The 21,391-nt window shown below is 39.1% G+C and overlaps 1 protein-coding gene across 1 annotated transcript in view; it reads right to left on the bottom strand.

Annotated features, from left to right (window-relative positions):
• dnah5 (dynein, axonemal, heavy chain 5) overlaps positions 1-21,391 on the bottom strand; it is a 104,185-nt gene that overhangs the window by 35,444 nt on the left and 47,350 nt on the right. Inside the window, exons 60-72 of the mRNA XM_076889783.1 lie at positions 17,155-17,422; positions 16,826-16,949; positions 14,904-15,011; positions 14,616-14,730; positions 13,809-13,985; positions 11,540-11,743; positions 10,884-11,063; positions 8,192-8,329; positions 6,385-6,520; positions 5,797-5,978; positions 4,457-4,591; positions 3,018-3,173; positions 1,354-1,536 (exon numbers count right to left, since the gene is read on the bottom strand). Of these exons, the coding sequence (XP_076745898.1) occupies positions 1,354-1,536; positions 3,018-3,173; positions 4,457-4,591; positions 5,797-5,978; positions 6,385-6,520; positions 8,192-8,329; positions 10,884-11,063; positions 11,540-11,743; positions 13,809-13,985; positions 14,616-14,730; positions 14,904-15,011; positions 16,826-16,949; positions 17,155-17,422 (2,106 nt within the window). The remainder of the gene's footprint in view (positions 1-1,353; positions 1,537-3,017; positions 3,174-4,456; positions 4,592-5,796; positions 5,979-6,384; positions 6,521-8,191; positions 8,330-10,883; positions 11,064-11,539; positions 11,744-13,808; positions 13,986-14,615; positions 14,731-14,903; positions 15,012-16,825; positions 16,950-17,154; positions 17,423-21,391) is intronic.

Genomic DNA, 21,391 nt, shown 5'->3' on the forward strand with positions numbered 1-21,391 from the left:
TTTACCTCTTCTAAGTGTCCAAAAGTGTTATTTCTGCACTGGGGAAAGCAGGTCTTATCAAAATTTACACCACAGTCTTGCCTGCTGGGAGCATAAATTTGACCAGCATGCTAAATCCCTTTTAGAGTATGAGAGACAATAATTGTGATATTTTGTTTTGAGAGTGCGAGAGATTAAACTAAAACAAAATTTGTCTTGTTATCTAAGTCAAATTTAATGGTGGCTCATAAGTAGGCCGACTATCCACATCCCATTAAACTGACTGCCTTTAAGCGGGTATAAAAAAAACAGTCACCACTTCTAAGTGGCAGGTGTGTTTTAAATCAATTAGATTGCTATTTTGATTGTAGATTACAAGCATATTTTCCTAAGAACTGCTGTGTTGGACACTATCACAGCAGGTTGTTATCAATGATAAATGCTCTTTACATATAATGTAATATAATATAATATAATATGAATACACAAATATTTATGAAAATGCTTTTTTTTTTACATTTCCTATAATTTTACTTTTACTATGAGAATTATTATGGTCAAGACAGCAGGCTGGTTTGAAACCAGTGGGTCTGAGAGGACAGAATTAGTATTCATACCCTTTCTATTACTGCATATGAATGATTTCAATAGCTTACAAAGACAGATGTAAGTCATACTGGAGCTGAAAGCTGTGCGTAGAATTGAAGTTTGACTGAAAGTAAAAAGAAACGATTCAACAGTGATGTTGGGTTTGTGAAAACTGCACAAATTGTAAAGACAAGAAGCAGGGCTTACAGCTGAGGTAGTAGTTTTAGCTCTTATTTGATTAAATCCAAATTTAGTACACAGATACAGTAACAAGCCTCTTCCCATCTGGAATAAATCTTTCATTTCATGACCAGCTATCAGCAGAGGGAAAATTGCTTTTCTGTAACAGGACCAGCCTTTTCAGAGTGACAATCAATGAGTCCTGCATTTGGTGCATTTATAATTCACTAATCTATTCCCCAGTGAGACTGACGTCACTTGTCTGTGTCTTTGTGCGTATGCTTGGTACCGATACACGTGAGCACTATTTCTGGGTTACTTTTATTCCCCACTCACACTGTGTTTGACCAAAGCAGGGCGGTTGCAATTGTTTGTATTCAAATGGCGTTCTGATGTCACAGTACAGAGAAAATGAGATTGGGAAAGATGTAGAGAGTCTGCATTTAAATGTTGTTCAAGATTTATTTCAGGTTCTACAAGGATGCACATAAGCAGTATTAATGCAGGGGTACAGTCTAATAGTACATTATGCTAACCTAATTTAAATATGTTCCTTAATTATGTATCGTCTGGCTTTAGTGGCTACCATTTTGAGTACTTGTATACCTGCTTTTCAGTGAGGATGACTCTGCCCAGCAGCTGGTCCTCCAGTCCTCTCATGGTGACAGTGAAGTCAATGATGGAGGTGCGAGCACTTATTTCAGGAGTGTAAGCCGGGTTAGGCAGCTTGGTGGTCATATACAACCTGAAGCCCTTCATCACATCCACTTCTTTGTCACCAAGCTTCACCTGCAAGAGGGTGTATGTTTGTTATTGTTTAGAATATTAAGTCTTACAAATAACATAATAAAGAGCTCAGAGTTGGAATTACTGGTTGGAGTTCTGGTTTTCCATTGGAAATTAATGTGGGTGTATTTGGATGCTAAAAGTTCATATTTTTAGCATCCAAAAGTGCAGAATTAATTTAGAGTGTTCTCATTTGTGTTTTCAGGAAATTGGAATTGTTCAAATCTTTATTAGCAACACAGAAAAGACATTTGCGCACAATATAAATGTTTTTTCTCCAAAAGCGCAAACCATTTTTTCCATTAAAAACATATGAATGTCCTGTTGTACCCAGAGTTTACTTCCAAAGCTTAATTTGGGGTCGTCATTTAGGCTAATGAAACCAAAACCACTCAAACTGTGATCTGCAATTTTCCCAACTACAATTATCTTCAACATTACATAAAACTGAAGCTGCAATAGAGTCAAAATCGGTGCATTTCGCATCTCAGGAACAGGAAGCACTCTGCAAAAGTATGCTGCAATTTCAGCCTTCATCCTGTAAAATCATTTGATTTTTTTATTTTTGTTTTTTTACTAACATGCCCCCAAACACCCACAACTCACGCAACAGCATCAGGTAGCTCCAGTTTGTTTATTTCGCCCCCCAAAAAATAATATTCATTCAAATCAACCAACATCCCATCTGCACTGGCTCAATGCTCCACAGCCTGAACTCCTTTGCATTAGAATGTGAGCTAATACAGGATACCGAATGCACTTTGTGTACTGTATTTAATTTGATGTTACTTTAACAACTGATTGAGTTCGATTTATGTGGTGAATTTAACTTGTTTGGCATCAACAAAAATGATGGAAATAAAAAAGAAAAGGAAGTTTCATTATGCAACAGAAGTCTGTTAAAGTATCGACACTTGCCCTTGTTCTAAGTGGTGACATATTGAATGTTTGTTTCCCTGAGTATGTCTTAAAATTTTATATTTTATTGTATTTTTTGTTAATGTAGCTTTCAAAACTGTCTGAACACCCAAAGCAGAGTCAAGAGAACCAACTGTGCCTTTTTGACAAGATCTAATGATGCCGACCTTCTATAAAAAACAGCAAAATAAAGGAGGAAATAGTACAATGGACACTGCACAGTGTAAACGCTTTTCCCAGACTTACCAAGTACATTTTAATCTGTCTCAAAAGAATTAATATGATCTAGGAAATGTGGTCTGGCTGCCAATGATACTCATACTTAAAACTCTCTTCTAGTCGACACTACCTGTGCAGTGTCAGCGAGAGAGCTTGTTTTTCTCTGTCTGAGCTAATCAAGCTCTATCAGTCCAGGTGTGACAGCTGGCGTGCCAAGGAGAAGCTGGCAAAGTCTCATCATACTGACCACTAGTCTTTGAACATGCCTGCCAATTTCATACCCTTCTAACTAAAAGTAAAATCTAACACATGGATCTAAGTAGGATTATTTCGTTCTGTGTTGTTACCTTGTAAGTGGAGCCGGTTTTGATGAAGTTTTTCTCAAGTATGTTGTCAAGCGCAGGGTCCAACTCCTCCCCCACATCCTCAATCAAAAGGGGTCGACCAAGAGACAAACTGTCCTCTAGGTGGTTCTTGAAGTACTTGTGATTCAGTGAGGTGATCTGAGATCAGACAAGAAAACACATTTTAAAATGGTAATTGTCTGATTTCAATGTGCAGTTTGGATGACCACCACCACAGAGCCTGATATTGTCCTGAGGATATGAAATAAATGGGCTAAATGTGAGAAGATTTTACAAAACAGACAAAAATACTGATTTTACTGTACGATACAATAACCTTCCTATGTGACCACAGCAGCAATAATATTTGTCTCCAACAGGAGTAGGAGACACATGTGTGGTTTCCTCACTTTTCCTTCAAAGCTACAAAGGTCAGCCTCTATGTGCGGATTCTGACTGTTCAAGCTAACAAAGAATTGCTTTTCAAGTGAGCCATTTTTAGAAAAAAATAAATAAACTTTTTCTAATGATGTGACCTGAAGAAAGGGTTGAAACCTACCGCTGGAGGAAATGTGTCTCCAGGATGCTCATAATGGGATTTCAGAATGCATTCACTCGGCTTAGAGATTGCCCCTAACAGGGTCAGCGACTTTTGCTTAGCTTATTATGTCTGCAGAATTGGTGGTAGTTTTTTTGTGGGGGGTTTTGACATTGTGCTCTGTATACTGGATAGCAGGAAGGACCAAGGGCATTAAAGAATTTAGGACCACAGTTACTAACAAGCAATGATGATCCACAAGGCCAGTAACATTGTGGGGATGGAGCGGCACTCTCTAAATGTGGTGTCAGAGAGAAGGATGTTTTCCAAGATAAGGACAATGCTGGACAATACCTCCCACCCAGTCACAGGAGCACGTTCAGTGAGAGACTGAGATTACCCAAATGCACCACTGAATGACACAGGAAATAATTCCTGCCGGTGGCTCTCTCTCTGTAAAATTCATGAATCTAAACCACCAGTACACACTGCAGTAGTTGCACACACTTATGATCTGCACATCCTATACAGGAATATAAGGGCACTGCAATTTCAGCTTTGTCTATATTCAGTGTTGTCTAATATATTGGGATATTTATAATTGGAGCTATTTTCGTTTATTAGAGCTGTTTTGTTCTATTTTTAAATTAGTATTATTTCATTGGTACTTTAACTTGGTAGTAACTGTTCTTACTTGGAACTGTGAACACACAATTTCCTCTAGGATTCTGATTCTGATATTAGAGGCCACTAAAAATCAAAATGGGCACAGGACATTTGGACTGGTGAAGAAGACTAGGTATAATGCAAAAGGCTGCATGACGGATGGATGAATGGATGCATTCATTTAACTTTTATATGCTTCAGACATTGAAACGAAATTGTAGAAGATAGTTTTGCAAACCTGTAGCTCATTCTTGGCTTCTTTGTTCTTGATCCAGATTTTTCCCTGTGTCTGTGGGTCAATAAGGAGGGGGAAGCGGGCAGCTTTGGTTACAATAATGCCATTGTGAATGGACAGGTCATCATTTGGCAAACCCTGTAAGACACAACATGAATAAATGGTGAGGGTCAATCTTGATGCTTAACAGTATCTCCACCAATGATAAATGGTCCAGCAATCAATGTTTCCTGGGATCCTCGTTTAAAGATAAATAAAAGATATTAGCAGCTACCAGTGCTACCCATCAGCGTTTTAGTAGCACCTATGGTATCAGTTTAAAAATCCTAAATTGTCTGGTTTTCAAGTTATCTGATTTACAAACTGGGCGTCCACACCACCCGGTTGGCGACCCAGCAGACTGACAACAACACCATATCAGCTTTTTACTGCTGAGGGGTAAAAAAAAATATGACTGTTAACATAAACTAACATTTACACAAACGTTAAAACAACTTAAGCTAACAAAAATGTTAGCAATTCTAGTTAGATTCCCATATATTCACAAAACTTCTTTCAACTACTAACTACTACATTACTGTTACTACAACCAACAATAATAATAATGACGCTATCAGTTAATTTTTAATTAACCTAATTACCTTATTTTCCGCAGGATTTTAAGGTGCACATAAAATCCTTTAATTTTCTCAAAAATCGACAGTGAGCCTTATGTATGAATTCTGGTTGTGCCGATTTTATGTGGTACACAGCACTCAAAAATCTGTCAAAACATGTTTTAGTACAACTATGTTTTGGTAAGCTACGAAGAATTGATTGTCAGAGCGTTATGACAACCGTAGTCAAGAGCCTTGCGGAACAATCTGGGTCCAAAACTCCGTCAGTTTCAGGACAGGTCCCAAAGTCGAACAAACAGTGCGACATCACAGAGAGTTAACTGTCTAAATTCTTTCACATTTAATAAAATGATCAGCGTTGCTGATTTACCAGGTGTAACGATTACGTTTAACATACAGGCATCCATGAAAACAGAATTTATAAGATTATAGTTATAGGTTAGATTAGAGTTATAGGTTAGCAGGAAGTTAGCTCGCTAGTTTCCGTCTAAACATGATATACCATGTTATGACTGAGAGATTTCTGAAAAAAATTAAAACATACAGCTCTGCTATGGCTTCCAGCATAAATGAAGACAGAAAACTAAACAGCAGTGATGCTTGTAGGGTTACTGGGTTGGGCTAGCTGGTATATTGGGTTGGGCTAGCTGGTATATAATGCTGTGCTACATTACATGTGGCATTAATATGTAAAAACATCTTTAATTAGCAAAATAGATCACTGACCTGAAGGTTCCATTCACTAACTGTGGGCGCATCAATGAGCAGTTCAGTCAGATTGAGGTTGTTACCAAACGGGATGTAACGTTGCTTCAGCTCTCGCTGCCAGTCGTTCAGCAGAAGGTTACGAAACTCCTGATTGAAAGGTCCTGAGTAAGAAAGAAAGGCTGTGGCCAGAAGAACATCACCTGGAACAGGAACAAGCGTTGTTACGTGTACATACTTATCAGTACACATCAGTGTATCAGTTACATATTAATCAGATGTGGCACTGCCTATGCACTGAAATGAGAACATGCCTAAATATTAGTGGGGTAATTTTAAAAGTGCAAGAAATTCCATGTCAAACAGTAGCATCATGACCATCCCGCTGATAAATTAAAAACATTAGCATACAATAACGACATGACAGATTAAGGTTATAACTCCAAGTATAACTGCATCATCAGACAGAGATTTTTCACTTCACTGCACACTATTTATCCACAGAACATTTCCCATATCACACAAAGAACTTCATATTATTATGATAGATATTTGTTATTATGTTGCAGAGGCTAACTCTATGTTTTTGAAACCTGCTGTGAAACCCACCCACGAGCCGTTTGGTTTGGACAGCAAACTCTTTGCTCTGTTCCGTCCATCTCTCCTTCTCGCCAGCGAGACCGCTGATGAGACTGGACGCTGTCTGCATCTTGTGTCTGCAGCGCTCAGCATCCTCCAGCAGCGTCTGATGGGAAAGGGGCCCGCAAACAGGTCAGTAGGTTGATGTGTCTATTTAGCCTTGTGTGTCTGTCCAAGTGTGTCTGCCTCTATCCAAGTCTTATTCCACCATCTGCACATTCGTGGATTAAACCCCTAAAAGCTCATCTCTGTTCATCAGAATTACATACCCATCATCATTATCTAACTTAGTACGCATGAATCTAAGAATATTTGCCTCTTCCCTCAGCTGCTCACCAGCGAACTGCCCCTCACTGCATGCGCAAGCCACACTTTAGGTTTTTTTGCTTGACAGAGAGGGACACAGTGCCCTTCCACACTGCTGAAGTGTGTGCTTTGTTAAGCAGGAGAGAAAAACCGAGGGCTTCTTCTGTAAATCAAGAGGACTATAAAGGAGAGGTGGTGCTGTTCCAACAGGTCACAGGAGAGAAGAAGTAGTGTGATGTGTCAGGAACACAGTGACTTGGGCAAAATAAAGAAAATGCTGGGTGTTAAATCTGTGATTACAAACAAAGCATACAAATGCAGACAGATTAACACGTCCTGGGAAGCTTGTATTGCCCCAAGCTATTGTTGTTAATGTTATCTTCACTTTATCTGTCTTCTTTTGCTTTCCAGGACTCATTTTTAAAAAAATATATTTTACCACTTTATAAAGGGGAAATATTGAAAAAGGCATGTGGCCTGTGCTATGAAGCAGAATTTCACCTTATCCTGGTACTTTCAGGGCTAACCCTGAGTTTTTTGTATTATGAAGGTGGTTTACTTCTTACCGAGTTATATCACCATGGTAAATTATGCTGCAAATCTAACTTGCCTTTTAAACATAATTGAATTAAACACTTGATTACAGTCCATCAGATTCTCTTTAGATCATCAGTATCTTAATGACTGAGCTATGATATTTTTAAGCATGTCTGTTTCCTTCCCATGAGCCTAGTGTTCCCAGTCTTCATCCAGAGAGCCATCTAGATTTCCAGTTCTTTTTCTGTTTTTTGCCTTTTATTGTTTAGTTATGGACTTCGACTGCATTCCTAATAAAGCTTGCTTTCTGTTTTACATCGAGACTTTGGTCTTCACTTGGAGCCACTCCTGTCCATCATCAACACCAAATGCCTTTGCAACGAGCCTTTCAGTCTCACTTTTAGCCCTGGAAGATGAACAGTCTCTGCATCTTAATCATGACATTATAACCTGTTCCCGTCCTGGTCTCTTAATCAGGGAGTCTTGATTCACTTGCTGTTCCATTAAGATGTTACATTTCACATCACAAAGTGTACTGAACATGGGAAAACACAGACCAGATGCTCTCACAGACCTCCACAGAGGATTAACCGGTGTTACTCAGTCACTTCAGTAACTAAGGTTCAGTCCTTTTTTTCCTTTTAGCCAGGCTGTCACAGATCTTATGGTACATTTGTCATACTGTACATACTGCAGTTTATAATAATATTGTTATTACATCAGTGGCACATTGATATTCTCAAAAAACATTTTGCTTTCTTGAAGAACGTGGGAAAAAATATCATGTAACAAATAATAAACACAGTTTATCCCCTATAGTAATTGTTGCACTTTCAAATAAAAGATAAAAGGTATTAAATTCCTATATCAGGAGCAACACACAGGTTTTGTGTACTGAACTAAATTACAGTTGTGTTTTGATGAAGTTGCTGACCTGTTTCTCCATCATTGCTTTCTCATATTCCCCCTGTACCACATCAAGCTCTGCCTGCTTGGCGTCTAGCTCAGCCTGAGCTTTCTGAAGGTCCGCATTAGCTATGGTCAGACGATTCTCCTGCACGGCCAAGTTAGCCTAGAAAAAACAGAGAAAAACAATGAAAGAGTGTGGAGGGGAGAGCTGTGATGGTTTGTTTGTTTGCTTTGTTTTTTGCACATTAAAAGCTTCAGGTAAAAAACAGAGAAAAAGTCATTAAATAGTTAAATGGTTAGTGGGATGCCAGTTTATCTCACAGCATGCGCAACCCACAAAGATTAAATGCAGCAGCCAGCGTTCAACTCTAACCCATGGCCTCAGTTACCAGTGTGCTATCTAATAGAGGCAGAAATGTCTGAAAATGGTTAGTAAGATATTTTAGAAGAATGGACATAAACACTGAAAGAAAGAGTTTGAAGATGACAGAAGTAAGCAAAAAGATAGTTTGTGTATAGAGCTAGGGTTGTAGAGAAAACACTGAAGCTCAAAAGCTTTGGAGAAAACTTGAGAGTGTGCTTGGTGTGGGATAAGGAAAAAACATAGCTATTTAATATTAATTGACATCTGAGGGGAACATCCCGTCTCATCTTTCTGCATGTCTGTCCATTCGACTGTATCTCTGTATCCAGCTTAAAGGGAAAACACCACTGGGCTCGAAACCAGAAAATCTGTTTTGTAGGCTGTGCTCCACAAAAGGTCAAAATAAAACAACAGTGCCGAGGGATGTGTATATATGTAGCTGTGTGTGAGTGTGTTTGGAGGGGGATTAGGGAAACAAAGTGGAAAGGAGGAAAAAGAAATTGGTGGCTAGAGCAAAAAGAATAGAATGCAGTTAAGAAAAGAGAGAGGTGTTGAATGAGAACTAACAAGGGTGACAGCAACAGATGTCATCATCAGGCAACATTTCCAAAAGCATAAATGTACACTGTAAATGCCTTTAAATGACTATGACCCATCAGACATTCACAGCAGCTTGTATTTACTTGTAGTTAACCGAGTGGGTGATTCTTCAGAAGAATTTTGCCTTTTGTGTTGGTGAAAGCACATGTTACAGCCATGGGTCACCTCGCTCTTTCATCTGGCGTGATTAGCCCTGTCTGTTTTGTATGCTTATTAGCATGTGCAAGCCCCTGTTAATGATTGGTGCCTGGACTTGTCTCTCATCCTGCCTCCTGGCCTGCTCTGCGTTCTCTCACGAATGACTGGACAGTTGCCCCGGTGCAGTGGTTCAACTGGAATACAGCACTAATCACAGCAGCCGCTTTAAAAGAGCTGCCACTTTGCTATTCAGGACAGTGTGAACAACGTGCCATGCTGTGTTTCCTGATTGGCATGAACTAAAGGTTGCTTGTTAGCTAGTTTTGCATTGTTTGTAGCTAACAAGCTTCTGCAAGCAACTCTGTGTAGTGCTTCTCATGATTCTGTAACCTCTTCCGTTGACCAAGCTCGGCACACTCATCCAACTAGAGACACTCAGTTTAGAGGGTGACTAGTTAAGTAAGTTTGTCCCTTTAAAAAATGATAAGTAAAAGAGAGATTAGTTGAAGTAAAGTTCAGTTGCTTCTGGTTAGAAAGCGGTCATTGGCACTGTCTGGCATCTTTATATCCACTTTTCCATTGTGCTTAGACTACATTATCTCTAAACATATTTTCTAAATTTCTATATTTTTTTGACCAAATAATTTTCTGTTTTGGAAGAATTAACTGCTGAATAAGGTAAGGCTGAATATTAACACTTTAGAAACGTTCTAACATTGAAAATGTTAGCTCTGTATTCTCTACTAAGTCATAAGTCCTTTTTCCCCAAAAACAGCCACAGATCAAGAAAATGTTTGATTTAAAGGTCAATCATGGATGCAATACACCATTTTTCTTTTTGTTAAACACTTTACTTTGCCTTTAGTGGCTGAATTTGCTGATCCATTTAGTTGTCAAAAATGGCACACACAAACAAATGACAAAAATAAAGATTTAGTATGTTTGTATTTTATCTCTGGGGTAAGCATGAAGGTGAGAGAAGGCTCAGCTGGTAAGCTTTTAGCTTACACAACTTGTGATGCTGTGCAGTAATAATCAAGACTTTGCACATATTTTCTGCAGATATCAGATCTGGGTGTGTGGATTTAATAATTCATAATTAATAATTGAATAATTCACAGGGATTCCAGTGACATAAAGCGAATAAATAGTGCAGCCTGCTGCATAAATAAGCAGTCTTTGAGCACAAGGAGTCTGAGGAAATCCATTTTCAGGCTTGTATCACAAGATTAAAAACGTAAGCCTTGAAAATCTGAGATGCACCCAATGTTTATAATCAGTGGATAAATACTTCTGAATTTTGCTGCACTTCAAACTTCTACCATCAGCAAATTATTGCTGCTGCAGTGTGGAAATGTGCCTTTTTGTGCTTTTGTGGCTTGTGGTTTTTCTACAGAATGAAATGTTTCATATTCATCAGATTGGGAGAATAGTCCAAAAAGTGTGTGTGTGTCCCTAATGTTACACATTTTAGGAGGTGTTTCATAATACATATTTGTAAGGGTGAGTTTAACTTACAGATGCCAATTGGTAGTCAGTGGAATAGTAGATTATTCAGTTCACTTTCTGCTTTTCTGAGGAAGCACTCTACTAGATCTGCAATAATGTTTGTTACCTTCAAGGGCAAGACCTCCTTGTTGATGGAAAAGAAGGAAGCCATGGCTTTGGTCCAGGATGCTATGCCAGCTACATTGCCACACACCCTCTTGGCTGTTTCGATGTTGTAGTCAGGCATTTCGAAATAAGGCTGCAGGAGCTCCACAGTTTCCCTATTAATGCTGTCCTTGGGGAATTGCTTCAGGAGGGGAAAAGAGGCAGAAAAAACAGAATGAGTATGCGGCGGTTTAATCTGGGACTTATTTCAGCCTGTGCATTTAGACAAATGCTGAAAATGCAAAGCTATACAAAACCAGAGAAAATGAAAAAATACATACTGAAAGGGACAAAGACAGAAAATAGAGCATGTACTCAATTGAGACCAAAATTGCATCAGGATGAAAAAAAAACTATTTAAATCAGGGCATCAATGGGTTATGTTTAAAATAAAAGGTGTTTACAAATAAATATTTTAATAAGACATGAACCACTTTTATGGAAGTGCAGAGACTAAACTCTTAGAGTCTAAGTTTAGCCCTTTCTATTATGTAGAATGTAGCTTTCATTCATGTTAAACATGGCAAATAACACAAAGCATAAATCCTGAATCATGTGTTGAGATAATATGAGCACTTCAGTCTTAACTATATACAAATTAAATAAATGTTACTGCACCTGCAGACTGCCCAGGAAGTTTCCAGCAGTCATGAGTTTTAATGACTCCTGCCATGAAGGAGTGTTGCAGTTCTTCTCTGGGTCAACTTTCACAGGGTTGACCTTCCTCTGGAAGAGCAGCAGCACGCAGTCCATGATCCGCATGATGAGGTGAGGGGGGCGACCGAGTGTCCGTACTGTGGCAATATCCGACGGTTTAATTGTCTATGTGGGCAAAGAGGACAAACGGAGAGCGGGAGAATTTAGAACAGTCATTTACTGTATGGCATGACCCCGATGGGAGAGCTGGAAACATGTGACAAGTAAGTCGAGTAAGGATTTGACACCAGCAAACTGGACAAACGCAGAGCATGTTAGGAGACGATTAGAGCAGCGCGTTACTATGACGAGAACAAAGGATAAATCATTTGTTTCTCATTACCGTGTTCAAAGAAGAGACAGATACATTAATGAGGATTATACCTAATTCTCCAGTTTCAGAATATAAAAGCAGAGGAGGTGCGCAGAGGGAAACAACACGACGACTGTAAGTATAAACTGTGGCAGAATGAGAGGAGTTCAGGAGAGGGTGACACAGGATTTCCTCCAGGGACTGATTAAAACAAGAGACAGCAGACCAGTAAAGAAAATGTTCCTGTGAGAACTGTTCGGCTGCTTTACTCTCTTCTTATCTTTTCTTTTTTTGTACTTCCCATTTCTGTTCTCTCCTCCTTGCTCCATTTCCACTCAGTGCAAGCCTGAATTTCCCACTAGAGTGTCAGCCACCAGACAGTCTGGGTTATCATGTACTTCTACTTTCACTAGCCTATATCCTCTATTCTCCTACAGCTTCTTATGAAAATCTCTCACTAAGCCCATTGTTACAAAATAAAATCATCACTCCAGTTCAGCAAGAACTACAAAAACTAAACCATTTTATGCTTTACTGTCATCATTAATCCACTGTAACTATTAGCAAATCAGCTCCTTTTGTATGACAAGGAAATGTTATAGAATGGTACCGTTACCTTGAGTTTGCACACACACAAACTCGGTCCTTTTAAAGGCTGGGTGAATATCCAAATTAATCAGGAAACAGAACCGGTCGGTGAATATTTTAATGTGACAGTGTGGTATGAAAAGCCTGAAGAAAGGAAACATGAATTCCTTCAACTCCTCTGCCACTAAAACTGATGTTCTTGAATAAGTTAGAAAATATCTTTTACTTTAATCTCGCTATACTGCAGAACACCAGCAACATTAGGAAGTGTCTTGGGTTGTCTGTTTAGAAATCCGAGGTTTCTATATGCAGTTGCACGATAACATTTTTTTAATGAGGGAATTGCCACAGGAGCTCTGCATGCAACCATCTACCCAGGAGGACAGCTTTAATTACAATGCAGCTAGAGGCACCAGACGACCATACTAAGTTTAGACACACCAGGAAAGTAAAGCTGCAGGCAGAAACATTCATACAGCTTCACACATTAAGTCACAGAGGGCTTTAAGTGGCACCCTGAAGCAATACATAGTAAAAGAGCAGGAGAAATCTAAATTGGGTAAATGTAAGTCACACATTAAAGCACAAAAAGACTGCCCTCACTTTTTTAAATATTCAAGTTATATTGTAGGGTTAGATCATGAAGGCAAAGGCAAATATGCTTTGCTTTACTGGATCAAACATGCTTACATTCACCCCCCTAAAGCTGTGACACAGGAAAAACTCTGCTTATGAGTGAAATAATCTAATAGCTACAAGACTCGTGGTGTCTACAAGATGAACTTTGATGACTCTGGTGATCTCCCGCCTTTTTTCACTGGCACTAACATTAGGGTGACATTTGGCTCATGAAAGCCAGTTCAGACAACGATGTCACGTTGCTGTTGAATGATTAATTGCAATCATTTTTCCAGCACATTTTGTAATCTTCAGATCATTTTAATTTGTCTCGTTAAGTGATTTATGATCAACTACCTGCAAAACTAATTATCCTATAATACACCCCCCGGTCCAACACACACACGCACACACACACACTCACACTCACCGCCAATGTGGTACTCAAAAAAAAATACTCAGGTTTAACATTTAAACTGAAATGGTTCGTATAGCATGTTGTGAATCTCTAGCATGGCTATAGGCTCTGAGTGATTTAAAAGAAAACAAACAAACAAACAAACAAACAAACAAAAAAGACATCTGAACGTAGATATGTCTACCTGAGAAATTTAAGTCTGGAGGGAAGCCTTGGAGGCATGTATTCAACATTGCTGTTTCAACATCCCATACCTGCAGCGCAGCCTCTGCCTCCTCGAGAGCTGGCTGGGCAGCTTCGAGTTTCTCCTCAGCGATGGCCTTGTCAGCTGAAATGCTGTCCACAATGGCCTGCGCCTTGTCCTTCACCTTTTGTACCTCTACCTTCACTCGCTCTGCTGCCTGGGCTTTTACTGTCACCTCCTTCAACACCTGCACAAGAAAACAAACACACATTATAAGTGACAGAGAAATGATTTGAAGCTGGGAGACTTTCTCAGCTGAGAAAAGATCGTAAGTGTGGTTAAGTAGAAAACAGAATGCTCAATCCAATGGGAGATGGCAGATCTGAGCATTTGTAACACTGAAGAGGCTCTACCTGATATAGAGGTCTCTGGATAACAAGAGTGAGTGTTCACGAATGGAGGGAAAAAAAGAGACGGCTTAAACTGCTTCACTTATGCTGAAGCATGACTGTAAAAAATACACATTCGTCCCATTAAACATCTATTTGTCTTATTTCTCTCACTGCAAGAGGGTAATTTTACGCAACAATACAATATTCCCCAAACAATCACTGGAAAGCCTGATTCCCAGCAACGGACACAATAAACACTTCATCTCTTCATTCTGTGTTCACTTTCTTATTAATGCATGAAACTTTATATTAGTGTCTAATACAAACTAGCATGTATCCATTCAATTCTGTTGATTAGTTCATAGACCGTGTTGCTGTTTTAATAAAAATGCAACTAAAAAGCCAGCTGAAGCATTCTGTATGCTTGTTGAACCTTAAACCCACACACATACAAATAAAAATCCCCTCCCTGCCTACAAACGTACCATATCAGCCTTGTCATTGGCAATCTGTAGCTCCTTCTCTTTCACCTCCAGTTCTTTGCTGAGAGCTGCCACTGACACCGATGCCTCCTTCAGCTTTTGGAGACCAGTATTCATCCTGAAGAGGAGAAATTTTGAATACAGTTGATCAAGTCAAATATGATTACAGCAAACTTGTTGCTTCTGTGTACTGTCTGTCTACTATCTGGGTTTCTGTTTGCTTAAATGGCAACACAACTTGCATATGTTATCATTTGCACAACATTGTTGAACTCATTTTGAACAATTTACCTGTTGGCCAAAGTCTGAACTTCAGACCTCTTTTCTTTATAGATGGTTTTGTAGCCTTGAATGAAGGATAAATAAGACTTGGGTGTGACATGGGTGGAGCGTCGGTATCTAAATTCAAACAAATTGGGTTACATTAATACTGCAACATGCTAAATATTATGACAATCATCATGCGTTGCAGACACACATAAAACAATCTTCACATATATGCATATAATCTTCAAACACACATATATATATATACATATATATTAGGGGTGCAACGATATTCGTATCGATATTGAACCGTTCGATACAGTGCTTTCGGTTCGGTACGCATATGTATCGAACAATACAACATTTGTAATTTATTTTATCAACTTTCCTTCTGACAATGCTGTCTGTGTGGAGCGCTCAGTGAATCTGCGTTCGACTACTCCGCCTAGGCTGCACTGTCGAGCGCAGATCCACTGAGCGCTCCACACAGACAGCATTGTCAGAAGGAAGAGCGCAGGGCAAGCTAGCGAGACAGAAGTTAAGCTCTCCTTGCAACATGGCAAATTGAACCTCCCCCACCCTCATTCAGATCTGGCGTTTGGAATTATTTTGGTTTTCATGTGACGTATGACCCTGAAGGTAAGCGCGTCATGGACTAAAGTAAAACAGTATGTTGGATGTGCCACGCAATGCTCAATTACATGGGTGGGAGCTAGTGTGTTAGCGCAGTTAGTTCGTTAACGTGTTGGCCGTCTAGCCCCATGCACGGGGCTATCAGGGGTAGCTCGTTAACGGAGATTTGCCGTGTTGTGGCGTTAAGGTCATTTTAACGAGATTAACCTGAAAGCACTAGTGGGAACACAACGAATATGACTGCACATTTACGCCGACATCATCCTAGTGCAAAGACAAAAACAACAAGCATGCTACTAACTTTAGCCGAGTCATTTAGACAGCTGTTAGCACATGATTCTCCTTATGCTGCTGAGAATATAGCCCAGAAGAAGCGGATAGTATAGCTTTTATTTTGGAAAGAGACATTTCTCTGTAATAAACTCTCTTTTCCAAAGATGAGTGATTCCTCAATCAGATACAGGGCTCGCAATATCGCTAGCCCGACGTCCTGGGGCTAGCGATTTTTTTCAGACGGGCTACCCTGCCCGTCGGGCTATTGTAGGAAGGAAAAATATATGTCAATGCTTTTGCATTCTTTCAGAAATGTAGCTGGGTAATTATGTCATTGGCATCGGTGAGCCACTGTCAATATGTGACATATTGAAATCGCGTTTGAATTTGCGCTTGTTTTTTTGCTTTCACTTTGCAATCTTGCGAACTGTGTATAGAGAGCGACAGCACTGATCTGTGACTGATGATAATTTGTGCACCAATTCCTCTGACATCGTCTTATTAATCGTTAGCTTACTATGCAAACATGACAAGTGAAATCTCCCGCAGCTTAAACATGTGAGAGGTTGATTGCGCAGAGAATCGCTGAGCTTATGTGAGTGCGTGTGTAAAAGCATTTCAGTTCTGCTGAGCCAAATAAGACAGGTCAGGGTGAAGAAGTGACAGCCAAAGAAAAGCTTACCACAAAACGGAGAAGTTATGACAAATGAGACTATAAGGCAAAAAGAAAGTGCAGCTTTATGGTTTCATGGACAAAAGAATTTCTGTGGCTGCAATATGACGAGCTAAATAACCAGGGCTGCACATAAGTGGTCCGCAGGTGCGCATTCGCTGTCAAAATAAAAAATACGCACAAGGGTTAGGGTTAAATTTAAAAACTGTACTTTTGAGTTAAAATATATATTTATAATTTTAATAAATGACAAATTAAAAAGGCATGAACATTTTTTTTGTATCGAAAAAACATCGAACCGTGACACCAAAGTATCGAACCGAACCGTGAATTTTGTGTATCGTTGCACCCCTAATATGTACTGTACCTCTGGAAGTAGTCCACACATTTCTCCGCTACACCATCCTGGAAGGAGCCCATGCACTGAACTACCTCACATTTAACCTGGGCTGAGCAGTCTATGTCATAAACAGACAGGAAGTGCTCTGAAACTGAAGGACAGGAAGAAACGAGACAGGACATTATTAACTGAAGAAAAACCTCAGAGAGCGCAAAGAAAGTCGATATCTTGTATTCATATAACAGCATCCACTTTGAAATAAACAGAGTATAACATGTACCGCATACGTTTTTGAAAAGAAATGCGAGCACCAGACAGGTCACATTTGTGAAAATAAAACTGTGTGTTAAAAATACCTGCAACCAGTGCATCTTTGGGCCAGCGGCTGAACCAGTCCATGGTGCAACCAGAGATCAGCGCCGGAAACTTCAACGCTCGGTTCCGGAACTTCTCCCCAACAGGGGAAAAGCACAGAATGACGTGGAGATTATGTCGAACTCGTGACATGAAGTAATCGTACAGGTTTCCGTTGGTTGGAGGTCGCCGGGGAAACTCTCGCTTCATGACAGGGATGAGATCATTGAGGATATCATCTATTTCGTCACGGGCAAACAAGTTGGACACCTGAAGGCAGAAACATGCAGTTGTGTCTCTGATATCACAATACTGACAGACCTAACCATAGTTCGCTCGTTTAACACTTTTCTTAATTTCGGCTGTCGTCTCTTACAACTCATGGCCGCAGCGTTTTTTAGCTGCGTCCAACAACTGCCAGGTCCCGGCATACTTTTTTTAACAGGGGGGTGTGATGAGCTGATGGAGCTCCGATGTGTCTCATCCTCCCCTGCAGCCATTCCCAAGCCACACCCCGCCACAATCCATGTACCTGTACTGCTGTGTATTTTAAAGCTCAAACATTTCTACTCCGATAATAGTGCCAACCAAATCTTTTACAGAGTAATTTTTCAATCTGATCTGATCAAAGATTTCCCATACAGAGATCTAGCAGTTGCAGCTTTTAAATGCAGTGATTAGCACTGTCACCTCACAGGAAGGCTGTGGGTGCAAACCTTGGACGTTCTCTTCAAATACAATGGCTTCCTCCCACAGTCCAAAGACATGAATGTTAGAAACATTCATGTATTTCCCTACACAATACTGTGTTTTATTGACCATTTTTTAACATTATTTTAATTGGATCTTCTTCTTCCTCACACTTCACAATAGTTGTCACTTCTTTTTACCTCAACCTCTTTCCTTAGCAATTTCAGTAGAAGTGTATATTGGTTGGCTGATGAACTAAATGTATGTGACTGCTGGCAAAAAATCTTGAAATGGTGAGTTTTAAAACAGCTTGCTGGGTGGGTACAAGTTTAACCAAGTGGATGAAGGTACAAGATTCACTGTTTAAATGTTTTAAGCTGAGTCATTTCTCCAAATCCCCAGTTTCCATTAGAGAGAACATGTAACTCAGATTTAAGAAAGTGAAACAGTGTCATGGGGGACTATGTGGTGTTGTGGTAAGTGTCCCTAACCATCTGTTACTCTCACACAAAAAAACAATATCACGATAACAGCTTGCTTTTCCTTTTTGTTTCTCATCTCTGTCACTTTCTCTCACACACAAACATCCTAATACTACTGCAACACAAACTCCCTCCTACAACCAAACACAAACATAACCTACAAACCTCTCACCTACACACAAACAATAAAAAAACAACAACAATATCGTTCTACCCAGGTCACCACTTAAATTTACCCCACCTGGTAATGCAGCTGCTGCTTAAACTGTTATCAAGCCATGGAGGCAGAAGAAAAGGTGACATGGGAGCAGGGGGGAAAGGCCAAAGATGAGGAGGAAAGGAAACAATAATACTATTATCAGGCAGACAGCGAAATAGAACATGCAGACACGTTTATATACACGAGATTAGAAAAGAGGAAGTGCCGGTTGAAAATGTAAAGAAAAGAAGACAAAAAGATGGGAAAATAAATAATTGAAAGAAGGGAAAACAAGTGGGAAACTAACGGGGGAAAAGCGCCTGCATGGCTCTTATCATGGTGTTCCCATAGTGTTAAATGTCAAATCCAATGATATCCACTGACTTCGAACAGTGTAAGACCTTCAGCTTGGTGAGTGCTGGTAAACCTCACTGGAAGCTTAATACTTGTCACATGAATTGATCTGACTTCTGACCTCTTTTATTAAGTGACTTCCCGAATAACAAAATGTAAATATACGGAGTTCAAAATAAGGGCTTTGAAAGTTGTCTAAATATCCTGTGGTGGCAAAAATTCATACAACCCCTCCCAACTGTGTAAACAAACATGGAGAGGAGGAGAAAAGATGAGAAGGAAAGGGAAGAGAAAATATAACCATCGAGTAGAGAGAAGACAGTAAGAAATGTGCATAAGAACTAGCGGGGAAAAAAATCAAAGGGCAGGACAAAGATGAAAACAAAATTCTGGGAGTGGAGAAAGAGTCTTTCAGCAGATGTAATGAAGAATGCTGTAGTACACAGAGGTGTACTTGTATGTGATTGTCCATTATAGTTTCATTTCATTACAAATATCAAAGAGAAAATAACTGCAACTCGGTCATAATGGTGAGGAAAATACACTTTTAAAATTGCACTGAACTGATACGACTCGTGCTCTCTTAAGATTGCATTCATGAAATGTTTACTGCACTCAAAGCGGAATGCAGTGCTAAAACAAAATGTTGTCTTCTAACATGGTTCTTTATCCTGCTCTTTTCCTTATCTTCTCACACAGGCCTCAAAGGTTTTTCATGTTAAAATAGAGTCCTTTCTCCCAAATGTCACCAAGTAATTGCTTGTTGAGGACTATTGGGATTCTCTTTAATATTTTAAGGGTTTGACCTCACAATTTGAAGCACTTTGAGTAGACTTGTGTTGTAAACTGATGATTTTTAAACAAAACTAAATTAAGCTGACTTGAAGTGAATATACACAGCTATCTGAGCGAGTACAACAGTTTGTAGGTTTTCCAAAACTATGTGTGACTGTTAAATAGCTGGTGCCAGTGCTTTCATAAAAAGATAATATGTGAATCAGACAATTATAGTTGTGCCAAAGAATTCATAAATTGTACAGTTTTCTAATAAACACCACCTCTAAGTCCACCTCTCCAGTAACTATAAAGCAATTCAAAGGCAAATTACAAAAATATAAATATAAAATGCATGCAATATAAAACATTAAGTTTGTAAAGCATGCAAAGAAAAGCTGCAGAACAAAGACACCAATGGATTGAAAACTTGCTTAAGGAAGCACCAAGTAGCTTTCTGTACTGTAGTGCCTTACAGACCAATTACAGTAACATTATCTAATATAAAATATGAGTATGAGTCATTCAGATGGACTATCAGACAATGAGACTCCAACCTCTTACTTAAACTTGGAACCATATATTTTTCAACACCAACACTAACTGAGCTCTGTAAACAGTTTTATAAACAGTTAAAGTTTTATGGCAGGCTTACATTTCAGACTTTATGATATAATTTTAGGGGATGAACACAAAACTTGCATTAAGTGTTGAGGAATTTTAGCCATTTAGCAGAAAAGTCAATGAAAAGTCAGTCAGTCTTTGTCCAAACCCATCTAGAAAAGCAAGAGTAGCTTTGGAAAAAAACATTTTAGAGAATATATAACTATGGTAAACCTGTATAATAAAGACAGGAAATAAAAGGTATGGATAACATTTTGAATGCCTTATGAACAGAGACTGAAGTGGCCCAGAATAATCTAAAATGCCATTTCAGCACCTTCAGCTAATGAGCAATAAAATTTAACAGAATGCGCATTGGTGTCGCTTCCAGTGACGGCATGATACGGCTCAGTACATAATAAGAATAATTACATTTTCTGCTTAAGCTCTCAGCACATTCCATATTTCATTCTTGACCCTGTGATGGCTTTATGGTGCTGATATTATTAAAGTTACTAGCGCTAGCTAGAGGCTGTACTTTAGCCTGTTGTGCTACAGAACAGGAGTTTGAATAAATAGAGTAACTCGTTTTGTTTTGTCTTTTTTTTTTTTTTAAATAAAGGTGGGTAATTTCGAGTAACTTTTCACATAATTCAACAAATATCAGAAAACACACAAACTATGTCTGCGCATTTTGCCCCAAAATTCATTTTAGAGTTTTTAAATCAGACATGATGAGTTGCTGACTTGTGTTTTTGGTGAAACATCTTGCAAAACAAACTGAAGTATTCTCCTTTATATTATTCAAAAGTTCCATAGAAATACTGCACTAGGCAGTTTGGTACAGTTTAGTGCAGGCTATGCCAGTTACTTTCAAACACTGTGTTGAAGTTAATAGTGACACACTAAGTTGGACTGGTACGGAGCAAGCTGTAGTGTTCATGGTCAATATTAGGCTGCGTCAAGTGTAGCATACATGAATTTCTATTTAAGAAGATGATGAAGATTAGATTCATCTCCCCAAATTCCATCTTTTATACTACCTTTAAAATATCTTGGGGTTAGAAATCGGCCATATAGCTTGTGAAACATGTGCTTATATCTTGTTGACTTCACTTAGCTAAATCCACAAAGAGA

This window comes from Maylandia zebra, linkage group LG11 (assembly GCF_041146795.1).
Source record: "Maylandia zebra isolate NMK-2024a linkage group LG11, Mzebra_GT3a, whole genome shotgun sequence".
In the NCBI taxonomy this organism is placed as follows: Eukaryota; Metazoa; Chordata; class Actinopteri; order Cichliformes; family Cichlidae; genus Maylandia; species Maylandia zebra.